The 25283-nt window shown below is 49.8% G+C and overlaps 2 protein-coding genes across 3 annotated transcripts in view; one reads left to right on the forward strand and one right to left on the reverse strand.

Moving 5' to 3' along the window:
- Positions 1-25283, reverse strand: part of ATP5MC2 (ATP synthase membrane subunit c locus 2) — a 494192-nt gene that overhangs the window by 385387 nt on the left and 83522 nt on the right. The gene's annotated exons all lie outside the window — the stretch shown is intronic.
- HOXC4 (homeobox C4) lies at positions 17042-19264 on the forward strand. The gene is given in 2 exon segments (NM_001194756.3): positions 17042-17596; positions 18091-19264. Coding segments are annotated over 2 exon segments (795 nt in total). The 5' UTR covers positions 17042-17157; the 3' UTR covers positions 18447-19264.

A 25283-nucleotide genomic window follows, 5' to 3' on the forward strand; every position in this document is an offset into this window, starting at 1 on the left:
AGGTCTGACTCATTTTGGCCAGGCTTGGGTGGACACAGAGTGTCTGCCTGCTCTCCTCCTTCCTGTCACAATCTGCAGGTCTGCCCAGGCCCCAGCCTCGGCTTCTGCGGCATCGGCATCAAGGGCGGCAACCAAGCCAGAGGCCTCGTACCTACTTCCCTACACTGGGGGTGTGTAAGGCCCAGATCCCTGATTTCTCCCTGAACAGGGGCTTCTGCTTTGGAACCTGCGGTAGTTTCCCCACCTGCCAGCCTCCTAGAACATATTTCCAGGTACCAGGGTCTGGCATTGCTCTGGGGGAGTTCATGGAGGGGGCTTCTGGGTTCCAAACAGAGACCATGGAGCCTGCCTATCCACTTTGCCCTGGAACCCACCCCCTCTGGCAGCGAGAAAGAAGGGGAAGAAGCATGACTTACCTTCCCGGGGGAGTGGGAAGAGGGGGGACACGGCCCACTCTGAGCAATTAGAGGAGAGAGGAGGAAAAAATAAGAGGACAAAAATATCAACACGACCTCGAAGGCGACAGGTCCTTATGGAAATAAGTAAGTAAATAAATAAGGATCTACCCTCTCCCCGCTCTCCACCCTGCAAGGGGGATGTGGGGGTGGGGCAAAGGAACAGCACCAGGGCTTTTTAGTGTAACTGAGCATTAGAGAAATAGGCATGGCTTCTATGTGAATTTAGGAGTTTGAAACTTTTGGAGGTTATTTATGTGAATAGCCTGAAGGCAAGCCCGTGAGTGGCTCTTGGGGGACCACGTGATATCATTAAACCAAGTTTTATGGTGTAGGGAGAGCTGACAAACCCACAATATATTTACATCATATATAATCTTAACTGTCCAGCCACGCAGCTGCTGGTGAGGTTTAATGCTAGGACAGAGGGCCTGGCAGTTAGAGGGGATTACGGCGCTGGGGACGATGGTGAGAGAGGTTACATCTTCGCAAATGAATCCCAGGCGAACGCTGTGAGTTAATTCTCTTTTTCTCTCTCTCAGACCCTTTCTCCCATTTACCTAGCCACCCATCTCACTTGATAGAAGGCAGTTCCCACTCATTAGGAGGAGGGGAAAAGGCCTTCTCAGGCTGGGGTGGGAGAAGAAAAGAAGCCGAAGAAGCCGCTGGAAGTAGGAAGATGGGGGAGCTTGTCTACCCAGAGCATACCTCCCCTTCCCACTCCTTATTCTCTCTGACTGCAAGTCAACTGGGGTAGAGAGGCCTTGGTTGTTTAGAGTTTTGTCAGGTCTTCCTGACCCTTTCAGTTGAGAAGAAAGCAAGCGGCAGCAACAAGGGTGTTTGGTGTCTGTACGGGTATGTAAACTCTAGACACAAGTTCGAAATGCCTCTGGGGCCCCCTGTTCCAGCGAGGGGTGAGTTCAGCCCTTGGCCAGTGGCCCAGAGTCCACGCAGGGTGGGAAGCTGGGGAGAAAGGCAGGGAAGGAGGGTTTTGTGGCTTCTAAGCCCACAGGCTACTGCTGCCTGAACTGGCAAAAGCATCCCAAAGGTAGCTGTTTGAACCCAGAGGTCCCAGAGTGCCCCCTCCCTCCCTCATCGCCAGGTTTGGATGGGCAGCTGTCTCATCCTCTGTAGTTTGGCATCTTAGTCCGTCTGGAGCCAGTGTGGTTTCATGCTTCCTCCTCTCCCTCTAGCTGCTTGGGTCTTCCTGGCATTCCCAGCCCTTGCCTCAGATAAAACTAGGCCCTAAGAGCCCTAGAGGTTCCTGCTGTGAGTGGAGTGTAATTGTGTGTTGAATGGGTGAGGGAACAGAGGCAATGTCTTTGCTAGGCTGGGAAAGTAAGTCCCCCAGCCTTAAGGACAGAGTAGCCCCTCAGGGATGGAGCTGGCAGGGCCCAATCTGAGCACTGCACCCTGGGGTCAATCCTAATGCTAGGGCGCTCTTCAGGTTTCTAGGAAGGAGCAGCAGGAGCATTGGGCATGAGAGGTACGTGTCTTCCACACCTGCGAGTGCTATCCCTCCCTGTGCGTCACTGGGAGCTAAGCCAGGAAAGAGACAACATGTGAATTCAGGCTCCTGTACTGGCCAGCCATGAATAGCCAGGGCTTTGGAAGCAGGGCTGAAGGCCAGGGACCCATAAGGGCAACTCCTCCAGGCTGGGAGAAAGGGGTGGGGAGCAGAGGGATGGAGCTAGATCTGCACCTTCCAGAAGGTGGGGCATGCCTGGGGAGCAGGGGTGTCTGGGCGCCTGCTTTGTGAAAAGGTGCTGTTGGGGGATGAGGAGGGAATGCTGTTAGCCTCGCCCCTGCTGCTCAAGGGACTGAGGAAGAACCAAGAAGCAGGCAGACTCTGGGAGAATGAAGCGGGTACAGAGGCCCAAATAAATGGATAGTCTTAGCTGAGCCCCATCCTTCAGTCTAGGGGTCTCTCACTTGCATGAGGAGCTCGGGAACCCGACATGGAGGATTCCCTTGACGCCATCCCTCAGGGCGTCAGTCTCGGCCAAGATTCAGCCTCCCCCACCCTCCTCCCTGATACCTTTATTTCCCTAGGATCACAGGGAATTCTCTCCAGCAACGCATTGGAAAAAACTAATTACCAGTTTCTCCCTTCCTCATTACCCGTCCTTCTTGGCTCACTCCTTCCCTCTAGTCTGTGATTTTGAGGGTTTCTGGAAACTTTCCTATCCAAGCAGCAGGGAAATGGGAGTTTCTCTTGGTCTGTAACTTGACTCTTTCCCTCTCTCCAGCCCCCCCAGGGCTCTGGGGAGCGAGTGCAGTGGTCTTTAACGGGGAATTTAGCCAGGGCCGAAGTCCCACATCCAGGCAAGACTCCACCCTGACACTCGCCCTGACTCCCGGCCAAATCTCAGTCCCATTCCCTTCCTCTCTGTGTAGACGGGCATTCGAGGGTGTTTAAAGATTTACACAGCGTCCCTTGAGCCCTTTGATGACTTCTTCACCCCCTTTTCTGTTCTTTAGGCTCAAAAGTTCCATTTAAATACCACCCCTCTTCCTGTGATAATTGATTCTCCTTCCCCTCAAATAGTTTGCCTCAGCTTTTTACTGTTTTGTAAAAACAGTTTCAATTTCCACCTGGAAACAAGGCAAACACAAAGGAGGCCTGAAATTCTTGGTTTTCCCACCCACTACCCCAAACCCGAATTTGGAGTCCCTCTGGATCGGAGGAAGGGCAGGCAATCAGGTGCCAAGCTTTCCAGCCAACCCGGAAAGCTTTTAATTTTGTTCCTAGGTCTTTAACCCAAGGAGAGGTCAAGCAACCAATCAGAAATGCACTAAGCAGGGTCACATGGTCCCCATCAACCAATCAGCAAAAAATACTTGAGTCTCTGTCTCGCTTTTCCCCTCTGGCCCTGTTCCTTCCTCCCTCCCTCCCTTCCCACCACAGCCTTAGCTCCTGGGTTTACCCTATCTCAGATTTGGAAGCCTGGAGTGATACCCAGCATATTCTGGCCTCCTCTCTCAGTCCCTGAACCATCTCAGGAGTCTTTGGCTTGTCTCCTCAATTTCTTACAAAGTTGTATCTGGGAGTCAATCTCAAATGCACAAGGATGTGAAGTTGTGGGGGCAACCTCTGGATTATTCCCACATTCGCCAGCGTGATTCTACCCAGTTTTCTGGGTGTTGTAGTTGTAGACTCTAAATTAGACTATAGAGCAAATGCGGATATGAACTCCAGCCCTAAATTCAAATTCTGGCTGTGATTATTCCCCATACACTTAAACAAGTATTCACTCTTCTGATTTTCATGAGGGCGGGTGGGGTGATTAGAGGAGAGGACTTTTGATTTATCTTTCTGGAAATGCTCCAATAGCCATTAGCTGTATCAGACTGCCTCAGGCTGATAAAGTTAGGAAGGGAGCAAAAGTGGAGTTTTTTTTGAAAGTTGTGTTTGGTACCTCTCGTTTGTCAAATAACTTTGAGCTAGTTAAGGGTTCTGGAAAGGAATGAGCACAGAGAATTCCGACTTTCCTCACTCTCCACATTAAATAGTTGATGGATTTGTTTAAACCCCTTCCTCTTCCATTCTTTTAACAGGATATAATAATAGTAATAATAATAATAATAGACTAGGTGATGATCCTATGTCCTGGCCAATAGCCATCAAAAGGTACAGCTACTGAAGGTGTGGATTTCAGTGTTTGAGTTTACATGGATTAGACCAAGAACAAGCAATAGGCGAGAAACTATTGCTGAGTAAGAGCATCTGAGGCACAGGGAGTGCACATCTATGACAGAAATGCTTGTGTTTCCTGAACACTTGGGCTGGGCCCTGAGCCAGTCCACTGCTGGGTCCAGACCCGGGCATTCTCCCCCAACTCCTTCTCCAGAGCTTTGTTTCAGAGTGAATTTTCTGGTTGGGTTCTCCTCCACTTCTCTTCCTGATCTCTTGCCCTCTTTGAGCTAAGGGGCAGGAGTTCTGATGGACTGTGCCACCTGGACCTCTAAGCCCTCCCCTGGGGGCGTTAAGAGCACAAGAATGGGAAGGATAGTCTAGACTGAGCTGGAGTTTTTCAACACCCCACCTCCTTGTTTGTCTTCTGGGTGGAGCTGGTTTGGGGACAATGCCACAGGCCAGTTGGGAAGGATAAGGATGACAAGCCAGAAAAAGAGCAGCTCTTCTCAGAAGTCATTGAGCCCTCACTTCCCAAGTTACCTTCAACCACACTGCTCCATCTGCCTCTTTTGAGACTAAGTTTTGCTCTTGTCGCCCTGGCTGGAGTGCAATGGTGCAATCTCGGCTCATCGCAAACTCTGTCTCCTGGGTTCAAGCAATTCTCCTGCCTCAACCTCCGAAGTAGCTAGGATTATAGGTGCCCACCACCACACCCAGCTAATTTTTGTATTTTTGGCGGAGATGAGGTTTAATCATGTTGCCCGGGCTGACCTCAAGTAATCCACATGCCTCAGCCTCCCAAAGTGCTGGGATTACAGGTGTGTGCCACCGCGTCCAATTTTTTTTTTTTTTTTTTTTTTTTGAGACGGAGTTTCACTCTTGTTGCCCAGACTGTAGTGCAATGGCAGGATCTCAGCTCACTGCAACTTCTGCTTCCTGGGTTCAAGCAATTCTCCTGCCTCAGCCTCCTAAGTAGCTGGGATTACAGGTGTGTACCACCACGTCTGGCTAATTTTGTATTTTTAATAGAGACAGGGTTTCTCCATGTTGGTCAGGCTGGTCTCAAACTCCTGACCTCAGGTGATTTGCCTGCCTTGGCCTCCCAAAGTGCTAGGATTACAGGCATGAGCCACCGCGGCTGGCGCCATTTTCCTCTTTTATGAGTTAGAATTAAAGGACACATTTATTCTTCCCCAGTGAATGGTGTGGCAGGTTGTTGGAGACCAACTCTCCCCTCAGTGTGGACTTCTCACACTGGGTACCAGTTCTCATGAAGAGTTAGGAAACAAAGATGGGGGAGATTGGTTCTATCCACACAGGCACTGGGAAAAGAGATTTTATGAGTGCCTCGACCCCTCCTAATATCTAGGTAAACTTTCTCTTTTTGACTATCGCTCTTCTTCCATAACTGCTTTGGATTGAGTTTTTGAGAGGGGGAATGCCGAAACATCATTGTTCTAGGATTTAAATTAGGTCTTTTTTGCTGAGAAGGCAAGTACCACCACCCTGAGCCTCTTCTTTAGTGGGACTAGGGCCCCTGAAGCCCTTTGAGGTAAAGAAAGAAAATCTGGAATCAGGATGCCAAACTAGGGTTTTGGGGTGAGGGATTCAATTTAAGGAGAAGACAAGGCTATTTGAGAGCCAAGAAAGTCACATCCTTTCCTACCCCTCCCCACTTTTATTGGCTCCTTGTGACCCATATTGGTGTGTCTGTTCTGATAATATCTCCGCTAGCTGCTTCGATGGGGCCCAGGAACCCAAGGAATTGCCAGACAAGGTCTGGGCTGAGGAACTTGGGTGATACAGATCTCTTTATTTTTGAGCCCTACACAACCCTTGTAATCATCTCCCTCTCCCAATCCGAAGGTTCACTGAGAGGCAAAAGGGGAACAGAGATACCTCAGAGGAGGCGGTGTGGGTGTGCAATGTGGGACTTGGGAAAATTGAACTCGGTTATGCAGGACCTTCTTCAGCCTCTAAGGACCACATTTTAGCAGCTATGAGAAGAGGTTGAACACTTGGGCTGGGCCCTGAGCCAGTCCACTGCTCCAGGCATGCTAGGGAGCCAGTGCAGGGAGAAGGCTGCTTCTCTACACCTGCACACATGTACAAAAAAAATTCTACAGTGATCTGCAACCCCATGTGGGCTGGCTGAAATGTGTAGCCTGGTCACCTAGGATCCTTTCGGTTCTGTACCACAGGCCTGAGAGAGGTAATTCAGGCTTGGTTCTTCCCTAGGGTTCATTTCCCCTCGTTCCTGGCCCTGAACACCAGAATACTTGAACACACAGAAATACATATATGTGCCCAAGGAGGGTATGGTAGAGGTCAGAAGCCTGGGCTGGATACAGTAACCAGTATGGAACCAACTTCCCACTCCTTCCCTCCCACTCCATTCTTCCCATCAGCCCAGCTTCGAAACATTTGTCCTCCCTACCCCACCCCCACCCCTCAAGCCCTGAGCAGCTGTTGAGTTTCCTTCCTTCTGCCTTTCTGGAAAACCCAAACCCTAGAGCTGACTCCAGGGATGGTGGCAGCCAGGCTTTCTGTGATCAGTGTCGTGTTGTCCCAGACTGAGTTGTTGGGATTTGGACAGACATGGAGGGTCTAAGCAGGCCAGAATCTTATCTGATCTAATCCCCCTCTCCTGCTGTTCCAAGCTCAAACTCCAAACTCCTCAGGGCTCCCTTGCTTAGACATTAGAAAGAAATCTTGTCTAGTAAATACTTCTTTTAAAAGTCAACTTTCTGGCCAGGCGCGGTGGCTCACGCCTGTAATCCCAGCACTTTGGGAGGCCGAGGCGGGCGGATCACGAGGTCAGGAGATCGAGACCATCCTGGCTAACACGGTGAAACCCCGTCTCTACTAAAAATACAAAAAATTAGCCGGGCGTGGTGGCGGCGCCTGTGGTCCCAGCTACTGGGAGGCTGAGGCAGGAGAATGGCGTGAACCCGGGAGGCGGAGCTTGCAGTGAGCCGAGATCGCGCCACCGCACTCCAGCCTGGGCGACAAAGCGAGACTCCATCTCAAAAAAAATAAATAAATAAAAATTAAAAAAATAAAATAAAATAAAAGACAACTTTCTGGCTGGAAAATACAAGGTGTGTGTGTGTGTGTGTGTGTGTGTGTGTGTGTGTGCGCGTGTGTAGGGAGTAGTAAGGGTCAGGTCTTTCATTTTATGTTGTGTCTCTCCCCATCCCCTGGGTGGAGGATGGGGACATTGGCTGAGGTTTTATTGAGGGTGCTTTTCCTGTTGGGAGTAAAGACAGGGTCGTAAACACCTAGAGGAGGGTGTTTTGATCTGGTAACTTCTCAGGAAGTAGCATCTGAGGTTTTGCTTTGTAAATCACTCTCCCCCAAAGCTGGCTTGGTAGATTGGATTGCACTTCCCCAAGCCCACCTGAGGCCCCTCCTTGCCTCCCTTCCCCAGTAAACTAAAGGAGAACTATAACAGAGCATCTGGAGTCTTCAAAATCCTCTGCCTCCAATTTCTTTTTTAAAAGGCTAGTTGGTGATTTTTTTTCCCCCTCAAAGTTTTCCCCTAAAAAATAATGCAACCTTTCATTTCCTTTCATGCCCATGCAGTCCCTGGTCCCCCAACCCCTCAATCACAAAGGAACTAACATTGAAGGTAAATAGCTTCAGAGCCTGGCTGTAGATATCAGGACTCTTCTGTTCTGGGGCTCATCTCTCCCGGTCACTCTTTCCCCAAGCCCCAAACCCCCTTGGACAAGGTAGAACTTCAGGTGTATAAGAGAAAGAGTTCATGGGAGCTAGGAATAAGAGGAGATGGGAGGGGGTCATAGGGGAACCCCATCATGTACCGCATGAATGAAGGGAGCTCTGCAGTCTGTCACTGGGTTTTTTGTAATTAAGAGATGGGTGCAGGTGTGTGTGTGTGTGTGTGTGTGTGTGTGTGTGTGTGTGTAAGCCCCCAGCCATCTCACATCTCTATCTACCAAACAAACAATATATTTTACCTAAATAGCTCCATTTCCTAAAGATAATGAGTGTTCCCCTCCTAAGGATCCCCCACCCCCTCCCTGGCAAGTCCCTCCTTTGAGCCTGGGGCTAAGGAGCTGAAGGAAAACGAAGTTAAAAGCCCTCTAACTCAGCCTTAGTTCAAGCCAGATCAGGTCAGGAAGCTTTCAGGCCCAGGCATCAGGGCTTCTATTCATTGCCAGTAAAATGCCCCTATATGCTAGAAATATGTCATAGATTATGAGTTCCTGGGCCCTTTTAGTACTTGTGAAGGCTCTAGTCCACCCTCATTTCTTTCTCAGAGAAGCCTGGGCTGGGATACCCCAAACCCACAAGCACTAGAGATTCCTCTTCATTCCTAGGACTCCATGCAAATAATCTTCACAGAGAGCTCAGCACTCCTATAGTTATATATGTGAAAATGTATTTGTAGATCGTTCGTTCTATGTCTATATCAGGATGTATGTTTTATACTCCTTTTTACTCCATGTTTAAATGCAGATTTATAGATCTTTAGATTTATAGAACCATAGTGAACATAATGGTCCTCGGTCAAATTCCTGTGTGCACTTTACCAATCTTTCTATAGTGGTTGGATGTATATGCTAGGATGTATTGGTACAACTCTCTTGAAACACCTAGTGAATAGTTGGGAATTTTTTTCTTGGTTGGAAAGAGCTACGTGTGTGTTCAATGTGCATTTTGAAAATTTTATCTAGATTTATGCAAGGATCCTAACCCATAAAATAGCTACATATTGAAGCTACATATTTAGAGGTCTTTACAGTCTTTGCATTTTTGCTGAAAAACTTACATGTTTGGACGTATGTTTAGAGATGGTTTCATAATGCATGCATCTGTGTATAGGGGCATAGATCTCCCTTCTAGAAGGACTTAAACTTACTGCATCTCTCTGTCTCCCTCTCTATCTCTGCATCTGTGATATACAAAGATATTAGGTGAGTGGGTGTAGGGAACAAATATATTTTTGATGTTTAGCTTATTAAAGCAAGTAATTCTGTCTCTATTTCCAAGACTATCTCCAAAGCTAGTCCCACTGAGTTATCTGCCCCCAAAAACCTACTCTGAGGGTCATAGCCTGCCTCCAGGCTGCCTCTGTGACCCAACATCCAAGCTGAGGCTCCCTACCTCTCAAGATAGTCACTAAAAGGAAGGGGGAGAGAAGGAAGGGGAGAGTCCTCCAGCCCAGTTCCTCTTGGATCCCCAGGGCGAGAGGCTGACAGGGGCTTGTAGGTCTCCCTACACCCCCAACTGGGCCTTTGAAATGTGGGGGAAAAGGGGATCAAGTCCCCAACAATTTTTGTAGGGCGCCCAAATGATGCCAGGGTTATTGCACAACCCATAGGTTCCTCCTCCCCGGTTGTTCTTGGTGCCCAGGGCCCAATTAAGCGGCCCCCTTGCTCCCAGCAACCCCGCTCTTATCGGCTGGGATTGATGCCTCAGCGGCTCCTGTATATCATTTCCAAGATTTTTTCTGTCCAACTCCTCGGCTCCTTTGGCTTCCGCGGCTTTGACTAATGATTGCTACAGATGCCAACGTCTCCAGAATCCTAATAGCCAGGCAGGCGGACTCTTATTTACCCGGCAACATTGCTGTGGGGGCGGGGGCCTGGGGGGCAAGTATTGGGGTGTTGTAGGTCAGGGGACGGGGAGAAAGTTGTGGCCAACTCAAGTGTCACTGAACTTCTTCCCAGTCAGAAAGACATTCCCAATCCCCTTCTGACCTTGAGGAAAAAATATATATGTGTATATATATACTGTTAATAGTAACTAATTGCTGCCTCGTTAGAAAAGATCAAAGAATGAACACAACGTAGGAGAATAAGCAGAGCAATGTTTATTTGTTGTAAATAAATGAGAGATTAAGTGGAAAACCAGCAGTTTGGGGAGGAAAAAGAGAAATGGAAAGAAGTCAGCCACAGTGGAAGAAGGGGCTCCTTTTCTTCATTTCTTGTCTTCCCCTTTCTCCTCTCACCCTAAGTCTACTCTTCTCACCAATTTCTCCCCTCTTTCCCTTCCTTCGCCTCACCTTCAATCCGTCGGGTGGAGGGGCTGAACAGCGTGTTCCCGGGCGGAGGTGGGCGCAGCCACCCCAGGCTGCTGCAGGGTGCCCGCTGAGGCTGCCAGGGCGAGGGGGCCTCTGGGCTGTGGAGCGAAAGTCAGATCCACCGCCTACTGCGGGGTAGGGGCCGCAGCGGGGTGGGCCCTCTTGCGCTGACCGGCGTAAAGTTGTGGCCGAATTCGCGTCTCTTCTGGTGCTTCTCGCCCGCCAGCGCGGGGCCCAGGTGTTTGGGGCGAAGGGACTCGAGCTCCCCACAAGCCTGGAGCCAGGCGTCGCGCTTCCTCCGGGCTCAATCCAGACCTTCCAACACACACCTCATTCGGGGGAGGAGAAAAGCACAGAACCGCGGAGAGCCCAGCTCTGAGGCCAGGCCTGAAGGGATAACCCACACAGGGAACGTTTTCCTATCAGAGAATAATGGAGCACAAAATAATTCAGAAAGCGAGTGGGCAGGACCACAGCCTGAGAGTCCCGCGCCGCAGAGCCGGTTGCCGCCCGAGCACCGCGGCAGGACCATTTCGTTGGAATGTAGGGCGAGGCCGCAGCCAGCCCCGGACCCAGGCCGCGAGGTGCGCGCCGGCAGCCGAGGGGCCGCCTCTAAATTACAGCCCGCCGGGAAGACTCGGAAATACAAAAAGGGAGCCGAAAGATTTAAACAGTCGGAGGGAGAGGCGTCCCGAGGCGGCCAAAGCGGAAATCAATCACGTAATTAAAACAGGGAGGGGGCGAGGCCCGAAGCTGGGGGTCCCGGGTTCGGAGAAGGGGGCCAAGGTGCAGGCCGAGGCTGGCGAGCGGCTTAGGGACGTGGCTCGCCCGCCAGGAACAGAGCGCTCGGAGGGGCTTCGGGGAAGTTTATAACACATCGCTATTGATTCCCACTTGGCTGGGAAGAGCAGACTCTGGTGCCCTCTCCCAGGCCAGACCCTGAAACCGCCGATGGCCCTTTCTCCGACTTTCCCATTTTTGTGGGGTTGAGACGCGCAATTGCAGTTGAAGGCCGTTCCCCAGATCCCACTGGTGCCACGATTTTGCCAAGGCAAGTTTGCGAACCCAAATGGCATCAAGATGCTGCCTCTGGGTTTGAGGGGATGGAGGGAGGTGACACCCCAGTTTCAGGCACTTAGAAATCTCTCTCGGCCTTGATTCCTCCAACCCAGGATTCAAGGCATGCCGATCTTAGGGCCGAGGCTTGGAAGGGGTGTGCGAGGCAGACGGGGTTATTAAAGGGGGAGCTTGGGGCTGAGCAAACTGGATCCTTTTGGGCGGGAAAGGAGAAAGAACAGCTCCTGGAAGGGGAAAAAAGGCACCCCGGGAGCTGTGTTTTGTGAGGGGAAGATGTTCTTATTATTGAGGTTAATCATGGTAATGATCTGATATCGCTGGGTCAGCCCAGGAGACCGCGCTCTCCAAAGTTCTTTCTCACAGAGGTTTCTCGAGGAGTCAAGGGTTCCCCAACTTGACTGTGGTTGGGGTAAATAAAATAAAGACCTCCAATCCCTTCCTCTGCCTTTTCCTCTCCCTCCCTTAAAAACTCCAGAAAAAGGGAAAGCTTATAAAATCTCCAACACCCCACTTTTTCCTCGACTCTCTCCAGTTTACTAAAATGCATGGTCTTTGGGAATTGAGCTTTTCTGGGTCACCCTTCTTGTGAAGCAACAGAGGTGACCCGACTGAGTCCCCATGAATTCTGACGCTGACCCTGGAGAGGACCCAGGATTCCCTTGCCTACTGTAGAATTCTCTCTCTATCCTTAACTTTTCCCAGTCTCTGCCTTCTTTGCTCTTGGGTGCCTAATCTCATGGGTCTCTGGCAGTTCAGAGGCCAAGAACAGATTAAGGCACTTTGAGATACCCTCATAAACTCTTAAAAGTGTTTCCAGCTTCCTGTCATCTCTTTAATACTGGGAGGACCAGGCCAGGGAGCCCTCCATAAACTAACCTAAGGCCAGCCTGGTTTCTAGATCTTTTCAAGCCAAATTTAGGTTCCTTGAAAAATAAAACTCCCCCTCCCCAGCGAGAAATTCAGGTTACAAACCTGCAGCAGAGCAAGGTTCCTGCATCCACACATCAGAAGTTTCAGCAACAATTTTCATAATATGAAGAATTAAAGCTTGCATCAAAGTTAGCAAGGGACACCCCAAACCAAGTTTTAAAAAGCAGTCTTGAAGAGGGGTGGGGGTCAATGAGGCTGGGATGAGGGAGGAAGGTGGTGGGGAACCCAATCTCTAACTAACAATTTCTCCAGCATAAAAATGAAACATCAAATTCGTTAGCCCAGGGCCTTCATTTTTCCCCTTCCACACTATAACTAGTTATTGAACTCGCTGGAAGATCTAAAGGCCATTTGCGAAGAGACAAATTTCAATGGAGTTTCCTCATCAATAACCCCATGGCAGTGACCTATTGGAACAAGTCAAACACCCGAGGTGAAATGCAGGTCACTCTGTCTAACCAATATTAAAATGCGGCCACTTTTTAAAAAGCCACTTTAAACGAGATTTAAGGAAAATTGAATTCCAAGGAAGGCAAGGCAAGGCGGGGGAAATCCATGAGAGGACCTCGCCTATGGTCTCCAAACAAACAAGAGAAATTCATCTTCAATATTTTAAAGGGGGGCAAATTAACATTCCATGATTGCTTTTTTTTTTGAGACTATAAGCTATTCCAGGAGAAGAAAAAAGGTTGAGTATTTTCTGGTGACATATCCAGGTTATTAAAATCATTTTAGACCAATTCATTACTTTTACTGACAAGAGATTTAAGAAAAAATCAATTAAGCATTTGCATATTCTTTTGCATACATTAGCCCTGGCTGGGGCATTAGAAAGGGACAAACACGCGCGCGCGCACACACACACACACACACACACACACACACACACACACACGAAAAAAATGGGATATGAGCCTTGATTTAGTTTGGGGTTTTCAAGTTGCCCAAAGGAAAAAAAATCAAAGTGAAATGAATTGCCTGATTGCATACCATCTAAAAGTCAATTTATGTGAGTGAAAGGAAACAGACATGTTGCAATTTTTAATCCCTAAAACAACAACAACAACAACATTCACACACATAAACCCTGCATTTTAAAGAGTAGGGAAAGGAATGACCCTCATTTTCCTTCCCTTTGCCCTCCAAATCCTGAATTGGTTCACCCATTTATTTTTCTCCCTTGGAAAAATCAGAGAGGGGTGAGATTTTAATGCAGCAGAGAATCTGTGGAGCCGCTGAGCTCTCTCAGCCGGCAGCTTGTTACTGGGGAGGGGAGGAATATGGGTTATCCAACGGTCAGTATGGTAATCCAGGCACAATAAGGCCTCACACACAATGGACACATATTTTTCTTCAGCGATGTCAGAAGGGAAGCGCTTTGTACTGAAACGTGTTTCCGAAAGAGAAACCAAATCGAGATTTAGAAAGGGGATGGGGTGGAGGGGCAATTGCAGAGAGCATTTGGATGCTGGCAAAAGGTAGTCAGAAAAAATAAAAACAAATAAAACTGGGGCAAAGTAAGGTGGAGGACAGGGCAGAGGTGCGGTCCCTGGGCCAGCAAGGCGGGAGGCAGGAGGGTGAAACACAAAAGAAGACAGGACCAGATACAAGGATTCATCACAGATGAGAGCTGCTTTAGTACCCCCACCCCCTCCCAATTAAGCCATTGCTAAGTGCAAAAGCCCTTTGAACGGATTTTATTTCTGTGCTTGTAATAATATCCAGGTGAAAATGTTTGTGTGTATGTGTGTGGTATTTTACCCATGTGATAGGCGACTTCCTTGCTATTAAGCTATAGGAGCCCAAAGGGAGTTGTTGTTGTTGTTTTGTAAATGATATAGACGAGTGTGGGCACGTTTAGGGGAACCTTGGAGATTTCACTTTCTGGATGTGCATGTTGCATTAGCTGCACAAACCTGGAATGAGAACTGTACATATTTATAGCTGCATAAAGAGGCATTTAATATATTAATAAATGTTAATAGTGTGCATGCATATATGTTAACCATAATAACCAAAGACAGACTTGACATTCAGTTGGGGGCATCTGAACCCTCTGTGTCTACTACTTACACTGGCCCAAAGTCAGTCTCCTTGACCCACCTGCAGAAGTTCAGAAACCTGGCCGGGATGAGATGTGACAGGCAACATATTGGGGAGGACTTCTTAACAAGTCCAGGAGGGTGAAGATTGAAGAAAAGAGGGTTAGGGCCAGGGTAGGGATGGTAGAAGGTGAGTGTGAGGGCTGAGAGGAGGAGAGTCAGGCTCACAGCTCACCTTTCCAGGTGAGGCAGCCCTATCCAGGTACAGACCTAGAAGGGGGCAGGGAGTGGGGCCCTGTTTCCTCCCTCTTCATCAACCCTCTCCGCAGGGTACCAAAGTTTGCTGAGCTTTGGACTTCCCCATGGAGTCATCTGGGACTATAGTTCAGACTTAGGTACTAGGATTCAGCACTGGTTTCCCTTTGCCCTCCTCCAGCAATTTTTAATGAACCCACCCCCATCACCAATGATTAAAATAAGACAACCCTCACACAACTCAAACCACTGTTAGCCAAGCAGTAGCCTTCCTCTGCCCCCTCACTCACAGTCTCAAGTTCCTCTCCAACCTAACCAGCCTGTCCTCACATGCAGAGGGTTCCAGACAAGAGTGGGCAAGGGTTCTCAGCCAACTCTGAGAATTTGGGAATCTCCATAAGAGGTGGTCAGCCTCTGGGGAACTCCTGTTCCTTCACCTGGCCAGGTGACAGTGGGGATGGGCACTGTCCTCTTGGAGAGAGAGTATTCAGGGACCCCCAAGTGCCAGCTCTTTGGAAGCTAAGCGCTGGCCCTGCTGAGCCTGGGGTGAGGTTGGGGGCCTAAACATTAGAAGAGGGAAGGCAGCGAGGGCCCAGGCGGGAATCAGCACCCTTTGGGCACTGCCTGTGGTCCAGCTTCCCTCTCATTCCAGCCCTCTGGGGAAGCCCTAATTTGGAAGTGCAAACCCTCTCCAACATCCCAAAGGTGATGAAGAAAGGATGGGAATCTCTTGCTTTCAGTCTCCCTCTCACAAGGGCTTTATTTTTTTTCCCTTTCCCCTCCTCATTCCCTTAATTGCAGATGTTCTAATTAAACCCTCAAATAGTTGTTATGCCGTTTTAAAAGGTACTTATTCAAGTGTCAACCAGGCTGGGCTAGGAGGAGGCAGCGTAGGGCGGCGAATTAAAGGTAGATTGACTAATCACGGCGGCGATCATAATAATAAAATCAGAGGGGAAAAAATCACATTACCACTTTTCGTGGAAAGGAGGGAGCAGGCAGCCAGCGGCCGCCAGCCCCGCGCCGCCGCCGACACAAAGAGTGCGGGCGATTCCGCGAGACTGATTTATGACGTTTTACAGCCCTATAAAAGCTGTAGCGACGAGGCAAGCGCTCCTACCACCGCTGGCAGATTTAGTCTAATAAATAAAACATAAACAGTTAACTTTATGTGTCACTTTTATTGTTATCAAGTAAAATATAGCCGAGCCCCGGCAAGCTATGATTTTAAACTATAATTGTTATCAAGTACAACAAGGGGACCCGGCTCCCTCCCTGGGCTCTCCCCTCTGCTACCCCCCCAACTCTGAGTTATGGGCGATCAGTTAATTGGAATCGGTGGCCTGACAGGGCCACCCCTAGCTGGGGGGGGGGGTGGTGGTTAGGAAAGCAGCTTTTCCTGGCCCCCTCCCTTCTCTATGGCCCTGCCACCCTCCTCCATCAGAGTACTACTGTGAGTGGGTGGCAGAGAGAGGGGAGGGGGTGTGAATGGGCTGGAGACCCCCAAGGCTGGCCCTGCCTCCCCAACTTGGTGAGCTTAGCCTTCCGTTTTTGGAAAGCAGCCTGGAGCTGGCCCTTAGGAATTCGTGTTTACATGTAAACACACGTGTTACATGGATACAGCTCCTAGCGAGAAGCAAGCAGGCTCTACCCACACAGGCCTCCCTATTAGCTAGGTCTGCCCTCTGTGGGGACAGAGAAAGAACTCTCAGGGTCTTGGCTGGGCACCATCAGAGGGCACTGACTCCTGGCAGAAAGCTCTCCTCCGTGCCCCAGCTCCTTGGAGATAATTGTCAGAAAATAGCAGGCCGGGCTGAATGGGGAGTGGAAACAGGAGCCAGCAGTAGAAGAGATCCTCTGCTCTGGGGCTGGGGCAGGGAGGGTCAGTGGGTAGCAGGGGAAGGCGAGACTTCTGAACTCTGCTTTTGCCAACCACTTCCTGTCTCTCTTCAGCGGGGGCTCAACCCCCAGACCTCCAGATATGACGTCAGAATCATTTGCATCCCGCTGCCTCTACCTGCCTGGTCCAGCTGGGACCCTGCCTCACCGGCCCCATGGCCAGAGGGTTGGGTGAGTGTGTATGGGGAAGAGGGCTGGACTCTGGTATCCTTGGATGGGGGGCACTCCAGGCTCTCCAGCCTCCTCGGCTCAGCCTGGGCCCCTCCCCATCCAACCTCCACTCCAGTCCTCATTCAACTTCCTCTTCCTGCGAAAGAGGGGCGCTGCCCGGTGACCTACACAGACTGAGACACGATCGCCATGAATGGAGACCTCTGGAAAAGCTCAAGAGCCGAGGCCCACGGGGCCCAGCAGAGGCCTGAGGGGAGACCCTGGGCGGGGGCTGAATCACTGCCTCCCGACAGCCCCCCAATGCCCGGGCTTTGGAGGGGAGCCGGGAGCTTCCCATCTCCTTTTGCAGGGGAGCGTTGTCAGTCTGACGGGATGTGCACTGGCGGCACCCCAACCCCTGCCAGCTAACCCCACATCACCACCACCCACCCCCCAGCACCACCACCACTACACACACAAAAAAATTGGATACATTTTGAATAAAGCGATTCGGTTCCTTATCCGGGGACTGGGTTGCTCCGTGTGATTGGCCGGCGGAGTCACATGGTGAAAGTAACTTTACAGGGTCGCTAGCTAGTAGGAGGGCTTTATGGAGCAGAAAAACGACAAAGCGAGAAAAATTATTTTCCACTCCAGAAATTAATGATCATGAGCTCGTATTTGATGGACTCTAACTACATCGATCCGAAATTTCCTCCATGCGAAGAATATTCGCAAAATAGCTACATCCCTGAACACAGTCCGGAATATTACGGCCGGACCAGGGAATCGGGATTCCAGCATCACCACCAGGAGCTGTACCCACCACCGCCTCCGCGCCCTAGCTACCCTGAGCGCCAGTATAGCTGCACCAGTCTCCAGGGGCCGGGCAATTCGCGAGGCCACGGGCCGGCCCAGGCGGGCCACCACCACCCCGAGAAATCACAGTCGCTCTGCGAGCCGGCGCCTCTCTCAGGCGCCTCCGCCTCCCCGTCCCCAGCCCCGCCAGCCTGCAGCCAGCCAGCCCCCGACCATCCCTCCAGCGCCGCCAGCAAGCAACCCATAGTCTACCCATGGATGAAAAAAATTCACGTTAGCACGGGTAGGCAACTTTGCTTTTTGCTCCCCCCCCTCCCTCTCGTCTTCCCTAGCGCTCCCCACCCTCCTCGGCCCCCTCTGGCCCCCGTCCTCCTTTCTCTCCTTCCCCCTCTCTCTCCAGGAGCGACTCTGGGTTAGCACAATTGAACTGGATTTACGAGCGAGAATGGGTAATTACATCCCCCATAAATTTTATGGCTTAGCTACTCTGGGCAGTCCGAGCCATGTGCTACGATCTGTTATGTATGTGTGAAAACTATGCTGGCTTTCTAAGGGCGCATAAATAATTCAGTGTCGTTACAATGAGGATTCCCCTCTTATTACACTACAAAGTCTTCAGCTTCCTTCAACTTCTTTATAACCCATTTAAGCTTGATGACTTTATTTCCACCACTCCCTCCTCCTGTTCCTCAGAGCTGAGGATGAGGTGAGGGTGGGGGGCGGGGTGCCTGCTGCCTCTGAACCCCACTATTTGCTTTTCCCCTCCCCCTCCCCCAGTGAACCCCAATTATAACGGAGGGGAACCCAAGCGCTCGAGAACAGCCTACACCCGGCAGCAAGTCCTGGAATTAGAGAAAGAGTTTCATTACAACCGCTACCTGACCCGAAGGAGAAGGATCGAGATCGCCCACTCGCTGTGCCTCTCTGAGAGGCAGATCAAAATCTGGTTCCAAAACCGTCGCATGAAATGGAAGAAGGACCACCGACTCCCCAACACCAAAGTCAGGTCAGCACCCCCGGCCGGCGCTGCGCCCAGCACCCTTTCGGCAGCTACCCCGGGTACTTCTGAAGACCACTCCCAGAGCGCCACGCCGCCGGAGCAGCAACGGGCAGAGGACATTACCAGGTTATAAAACATAACTCACACCCCTGCCCCCACCCCATGCCCCCACCCTGCCCTCACACACAAATTGACTCTTATTTATAGAATTTAATATATATATATATATATCGGTTCTTTTCTCTCTTCCTCTCGCCTTGTCCCTTGTCAGTTCCAAACAGACAAAACAGATAAACAAACAAGCCCCCTGCCCTCCTCTGCCTTCCACTGTTAAGGACCCTTTTAAGCATGTGATGTTGTCTTAGCATGGTACCTGCTGGGTGTTTTTTTTTTTTTTTAAGGCCATTTGGGGGGTTATTTATTTTTTAAGGAAAAAACTGCATAAATTATATATTGCAAGGTGTGATAGTCTGGTTTGGGTGAATTTCAGGGGAAATGAGGAAAAGAAAAAAGGAAAGAGATTTTAAAGCCAATTCTCATCCTTCTCCTCCTCCTTCTTCCCCCCTCTTTCCTTAGGCCTTTTGCATTGAAAATGCACCAGGGGAGGTTAGTGAGGGGGAAGTCATTTTAAGGAGAACAAAGCTATGAAGTTCTTTTGTATTATTGTTGGGGGGGGGTGCGGGAGGAGAGGGGGCGAAGACAGCAGACAAAGCTAAATGCATCTGGAGAGCCTCTCAGAGCTGTTCAGTTTGAGGAGCCAAAAGAAAATCAAAATGAACTTTCAGTTCAGAGAGGCAGTCTATAGGTAGAATCTCTCCCCACCCCCATCGTGGTTATTGTGTTTTTGGACTGAATTTACTTGATTATTGTAAAACTTGCAATAAAGAATTTTAGTGTTGATGTGAAATGCCCCGTGATCAATAATAAACCAGTGGATGTGAATTAGTTTTACGTCAATGTCTGATGGTTTCTTTTTATCCCCCTCCTTTCTCTGGCCTGGTAACATCCCATCTTCTCTATAGTTGCCTAAGTTTACTTTAAACAAACACACAAATCTTAGCTCTCCATTAGTCTTCCAATGTCCTCAGAAGAAACAGCAAAAGGGTTGGGGTATGGGATCTTCAGAAGAGGGGATGTGGAAGATTAAGGCTAATTTCTCCAGTCCCCTTGCTTCCCCCTGAGTCTGCAGAGAGGCCAGACTCCTCTGGGGGCACTTCAGTGGAGCTAAGGGTGGGGGGTGTCTCACTTTTCTATAGTTAGGTACAGTTTCTTCTTTCTGTATGTTCTCTCTCTTCCCTTCTCCCTCCTCTGTGCTGAGTAGGCCTGCCTAATTTGTAGACAAGAGGGCACGTTTAGGGAGTGGGAAGGCGAAGAGTTTTCTTTCATCTTTAGGGCTCTTTTGGGATGAGGGATTAAGGAAGACATCCCCTCAACATTTGAGTTCCTAAAAGAAGAAAGGTTTCGAGCTGGTGATTCTGAAGCAGCAAAGTGACCTGTCAGGATGCCTTCTGTTTGTTTAGGCTTGGAAAAAGGGGTAAGGTGGAGGCCAGAGGCCTGGGAGTTTCCCTTGCTACGGATAGGCCTCAAAGGTTGATGCCTGGAGATAATGAAATATTTTTACCTTTTTATTCTCTTCTATTATGGACCTGCCAGGTGTTGAGAAGAGACTTAGGGAGAGTCAAGGACCAACCTCTCTTTCTATAACCTCCCAGGTCCTGGCAGTGTATGGGGATAGCCTGAACAAGCCTCTCTGGCTGTAAAGAAATAAATTAATTAAATAAAATTGTTTCCTTGGGGCTAAAAAAGAAACAAAAAATCTTGCCTGGATTACCTGAATAATACATTCAAGCCAAAGGCTCCCAAATAATTCTGGTCTGAGAACCAGGCCCTAGCAAGGCCTGCTTAATTTTTTGCTTGTTTGTTAGGAGAAAGTGGGAGGAGGGCTGTTGGTGAGCTTCTTCTCAGATGATTTATCCATATTTCAGGAAGAAAGGCAATTAGAAGTAGAAGACAGAGGGAGAAGAGATCTAGGGTACGCAGGGAAGCCAGGGATATCCCTTCTCCCATCCCCAAATTCTGGAGTGAAAGGTAACAGCAGGACTAAGTTGTACAAATCACATTGGTGTGATTTGAATTTATTTCCTTTTGAACCACTTGCTGGATGTTACTTGCTCTGTGTGTGTGTGTGTGTGTGTGTGTGTATGCATGCCCTCACAAGTGTGTGTGTTGGGGGGAATCTCTTAGTCCTTTAGGTCTACTTTTCCTCCCTCAGTGGTACCCTGGAGACAACAAAACATGCTGCCTACAGTGCGAGGAGGCAGGCCAACAATTATCTGGAGTTTTTTATGTGATCAAGTGAATTAGGGGCCAAATCTGACTGTAGCCCCTATCGTCTTGAGGCGATTGCCCTTGGAACAGAAAAAGGGGGTTCTAACTGCGCTTGCGAAAAGGGAAGGAAGGTCTAAGGGCACCAGGGTGTCTTTTCAAGCCTGTAAAGGAGCTAAGATGGAAAGCAGGGAAGGGGTAAATTGAGATCCATGGTTCTTTCCTAAGTTTGCTGTGTGACTTTCAGGGAGTTTATCCCTCTCCTCCCAAAAGTGGAAGAGATGAGAGTGAGGAGGGGGAAAATTATTACATTTTATTTCCTAAGTTTCTCCCTGAAATTGCTGAAGGAACACTCTAGTTCAGGAAAAGCAGCATAAAAGGGTTGGGACACTTATTTTATTTCCCCTTCTTTGTGTCTTCTATTTCTTCTCCTTCCTCTTCCCTCACATACATGGTCATTCTCTGTGTGTCTCCTTCTGTCCTTTATGGTCTGAAAAGGAGAAACATCAGAAATCCATAATTCTTGACAAATGAACCCAAACTAAAATCCCTTACATTTGAGTTTGAAGATTTTGTCCTCTGGCCTTCTCTCCAGTGGGCTCCATTTTCTCCCCTTTCCCCAAAGTTCTCCTTTGCCTTGGACTTCGTCACCCAGAATGGCAGGGCAGGGTTGGGATGTGGGGGGCCAATCTGGGCCAAGGGCCCCAAGCCCCAGCAGTCTTGGTCCCTGCTCTCTGCCTGATGCTGCTACAGCCTCACTGGAAGCTGAGGGCTGAGCTTTTATTTAAGTTGGGTTGAGCAGTGGGGAAAGACTGGGGGGAGGACACAGCCCAGGTTCACGGGGAGGACACAGCATTTTCTCTCCCACTGCCTTTATATTCTGCAGCGCCTCTGACCTCTCCCCCACCCCCATCTCTGACCCTCCCAAGCCAGCCCTTGCTCAGCCCTGGTCTCCAGATAGGATGCCGCAGCTTTTGTAGGACTGGGGATTTCTTGCCCAGAGTAATGGGAGAGGCAAGGCGCAGGAATGCCTGTAAGTGCATTGTATCCCTCTCTCTTCAATGGCTAAGTAAAAAGAAGACGTGTGAAACGGCGACACCGATCTTCCAGGGTTCCTTCTCTCCAAGCGCCAGGAGATCCCCATAGGCCAAAGATCCCTTTGACACGTAAGTAGTTAGCACTCGGTCTGCTCTGGGGGTGAGGAGCACAAAAGTTTAAACTCTATTTGCCAGTCAATTTTTGTCACGATCCCCGGTCTTAGGGAGTGAAGGCGGGAAATCCAATTGTGAGCGGAGGGGTTCTGCTTGGAGAAAAAGACGTTTCTGTGCCGAGTCTGTGTACCCGGGGAGTAAAGAAATTTGGCTCAAAAAAGAGAGAGAGAGTCTGAGAAAGTTAGACTGAGGGAAAAGGACTGAGGCACGTTCCCTGTCCGAGGGTCTCTTGCTGTTGTTTGTGTAAAGTTTCCTACGAAGTTTTCTCTGCAATCTGTGCTTCAGTTTTCTTTCTGCTTGGATTTGGCAGATTGAAATCCAGAGACAGCTTCCCACAGCTAGGGGTGTGTGTGTGTGTGTGTGTGTGTGTGTGTGTGTGTGTGTGTGTGTGTTGGGGGAGTGGTAGGGAAGTGAAAACAATTGAAAGGTTTGCTGGGAGCTTGGGGCCAGGGTGTCCTTCTCTGCTTTTCTAGGATTAGGGGAGACTGACTCTGAAAGGGGCCCTTAAGATCAAGGGTGCTATGACGGGACGGAGCGTGCGCTGGAGCAACTGTACCATCTTTTTCTCTGCTTTTTGCCCAGTCCTGGGGGAGCATGCTATTGCACTCACAAAACCACCGCTCCAGGTTTTCCACAGCTTCTATCTGGCACCGCACCTATGGAGAGCTAATTTTAATTTAAATGTTCCCCTTCCAAGAGACCCCTCTCAGGCTTGGAACGAGAGATGGAAGATCCCTGAACACCAGAACTCCAGCGGCCACCAGAGCAGAGGGAATATTTATTACCTCTCTGGATGTCATTACCTAAGAATACAATTTTATGAACTTCCTAATCTGTTAGCTTGATTTATCTGGATGGGCAGGAGCCCAAAACAAACATTTGGGGGATTTGGTAAAAAAGAAAAAAAAAAAAAGTCTTTACCTCTTACCAATCTTTCTGATAGAGCCGACCACCCCTCTCAGCCTGCTTTTTCTGCACCCGGCATTCCCAGCCCCATTTTGATTTTTCTCCTTCAGCTTGTGGCTGCTTGGGTGTTGGAGTTTTAGCTGCCTCTTGATAATTTAAACTGGGGGTGGTGAACTCTGAACCACAAACCTGTGAGAAGCCCTCCAACATTTTAAAACCTGCACAGTTCAAGAAGCTCAGACCCCTTTGGAACTTGGGGAGCAGAAAGAAACTAAAGCCCATCTGGAGTTTGCTCATCGGCCCTCCAAGGTCAGGAGCCCTTGGGTCTCCCTCCAGTCCTCCGCGTTTTTCTTCTCTTCTCTCTGGTGTCAGTTCCGTAGCTCTTTGAAGGCAGGGCCAATCCAGCAGAGCCCACATCCAGGCCTGCCGGGATAAGGGCCTCTGCAACCCCATCTTCCTGCTTTTCCTTTCTGCCAGGCCTAGAGGATAAATTGGGAGGAAGGAAAGACAAGGATGGGTAGGCAATCTCAGAGTAGGTTTGAGGGTGAATACGGTTACAGAGCCTAATAAATAGGAAAGGACTATTTTAAATTTCCAGGCCCCATCAACATTTTCAGATTCCTGAATAGGCAGCATCCTCTAGGGTCAGCTCTGCCTGCCTCGATGGGGTATGAGTGAAGCCAGAAGAGTGTCGCCTCTACTCACTCCTCCTTTCTGACTCCCTCTCTTCCCAGCATCAAGGATCGGAAAAGGAAAGTATACAGTATTTTAATTTCCAGGCAGAAAAAAAAACCCTGGAACTGAGTGTGCAGGAGGCACTGCCAGATAGCCAAACCCTAGGTTCCACTCTGGAGCTCTGGCTTCCCGGGAAGCCTGGCCGCGAGAGAATGGGGCAAAATGTGACTGTCTTCATAGGGTGGGGGTGTCCCAGCTCCCCTTCTCGCAGAGGCCGGGGTCTTGAGGGTCACCAAATGAGGCCAGCCCGGGCAAAGGCTAGGTTTCAGGGGCCGGCGGCAGCCAGGCTCCTCCTCCGGGTTCCACGCCGCGTCCGCCCTGGGTGCGGTGTCGCCTTCAGCTGGGTCACGACCCCGGGCTTGGGCGGACAATAGGGCGCGCGGGGCGGGGAGCGCGGGCTGCGTGGCCGGCTGAGCTGGTTCACTGCGCGGTGGGGTTCATTGCGCGGTGAACTCCGCTCGGCCTGAGGGTCTCGCCCTTTAGATCCCAGCCTCTCCTTTCTTCCTCCTATCTCACCTTCCATTTTTTTCGTGGAAAATTGAGAGGACCCTCAATCTCTGATTGACTGATACCCTACTGCTACCACCTCCCAATAATGAGATTTCATTTTCATTAGAAATGAAAAGATAGTTTCCTCCGAGGTACAAGAGCAGGAAATGGGACCCTCTCAGGATCTTTGTGGGGATGGAGAGGGGAGATCTAGTTATCATTAGAAGCGTGCTTATCAGTAGAAGCGTTCTCGACCTGGGACTCAGGATGGCCCTGAAGAATCCCAGGCCATCAAACCAACAATCCCCTCCATCAGAGGAATTCCAGGCCAAGAGTGTCCCCTTCTCCCCCAGTTATAGGGAGAATTGCCCTCTTTGGTTCCCTGGCCTTTGTCTCCGGATGTGGGGTTAGGCTTAGGGCTTTTGTAAAAGGGGAAACACTTCTCAAATCCGATGGGCAGGGACAGAGCTGGACATGAGTCATTTGGGAGAAGTTCTCCAAGCTGGTCTGTTCTTGTTGAGGCCATCTCACCTCACCGCAGTGATAGCCTGGCTCTTATTTGAGGCTCTGCCCCTTTGGGTGGTACCATTGTGTTTGTAACTTTGTACATGTGGAGTCTTTCCATTCAGCTGGAATAGATTTTGGAAAATAAGGTTACCGAATGGGGCTTGAGTTTCAGCTGGAGGAACAAAAAGGCAGCCAGTTTAGAGAAAGGAAAAAATGGGGGAGGGAGGCAAAGAATATTCGGAATACACACTTGCTTGGGCCTCCCCACCTCATCCCTATCCTGCCTGACCCAGCTCAGGTGTGATGGGGAGATGTGGGCCTCCCAGCTGGAAACCTCCTCTCAAGGATTCAGTCTCTGATAATGTCAAACCTTTCTGGAATGTGACTGCCTCCAGCTCTGTCTGTCTTTTATTGGCCATTTCAGAGTCTCTGCCTAGCATTTCTGCTGCCTTCCAAGTTCCATATTTCCTCCTGTCCTGGCCCTGGTTCCAATCCCTGGACTCCCTTCCAACCGTAAAAGCAGAGGAAGAACCAAAAGGTGGTAGGTGGCAGTCTGGGAGGGACAGCTGAGGTTCAAAAGTTCCTGGCTGAGCCTCCAGTCCGGGCCACCTCAGAGGCTGATCTGACCACTCCAGAGTGCCCCCTGGGCCAGCAGCAAATAGAACAAAATTTTATAGCCCGGGGCAGATGTTGGCTCAGCCATCTCACCCGGATTCCCCTTCATCTCTCTTCCACTGAAGAGGCTCCAATCTCCACTACACCTTTGTTCTCTTTCCTTTCCCCCTCCTCCCCCTTCT

Source organism: Macaca mulatta, chromosome 11, assembly GCF_049350105.2.
Source record: "Macaca mulatta isolate MMU2019108-1 chromosome 11, T2T-MMU8v2.0, whole genome shotgun sequence".
Taxonomy (NCBI): Eukaryota; Metazoa; Chordata; class Mammalia; order Primates; family Cercopithecidae; genus Macaca; species Macaca mulatta.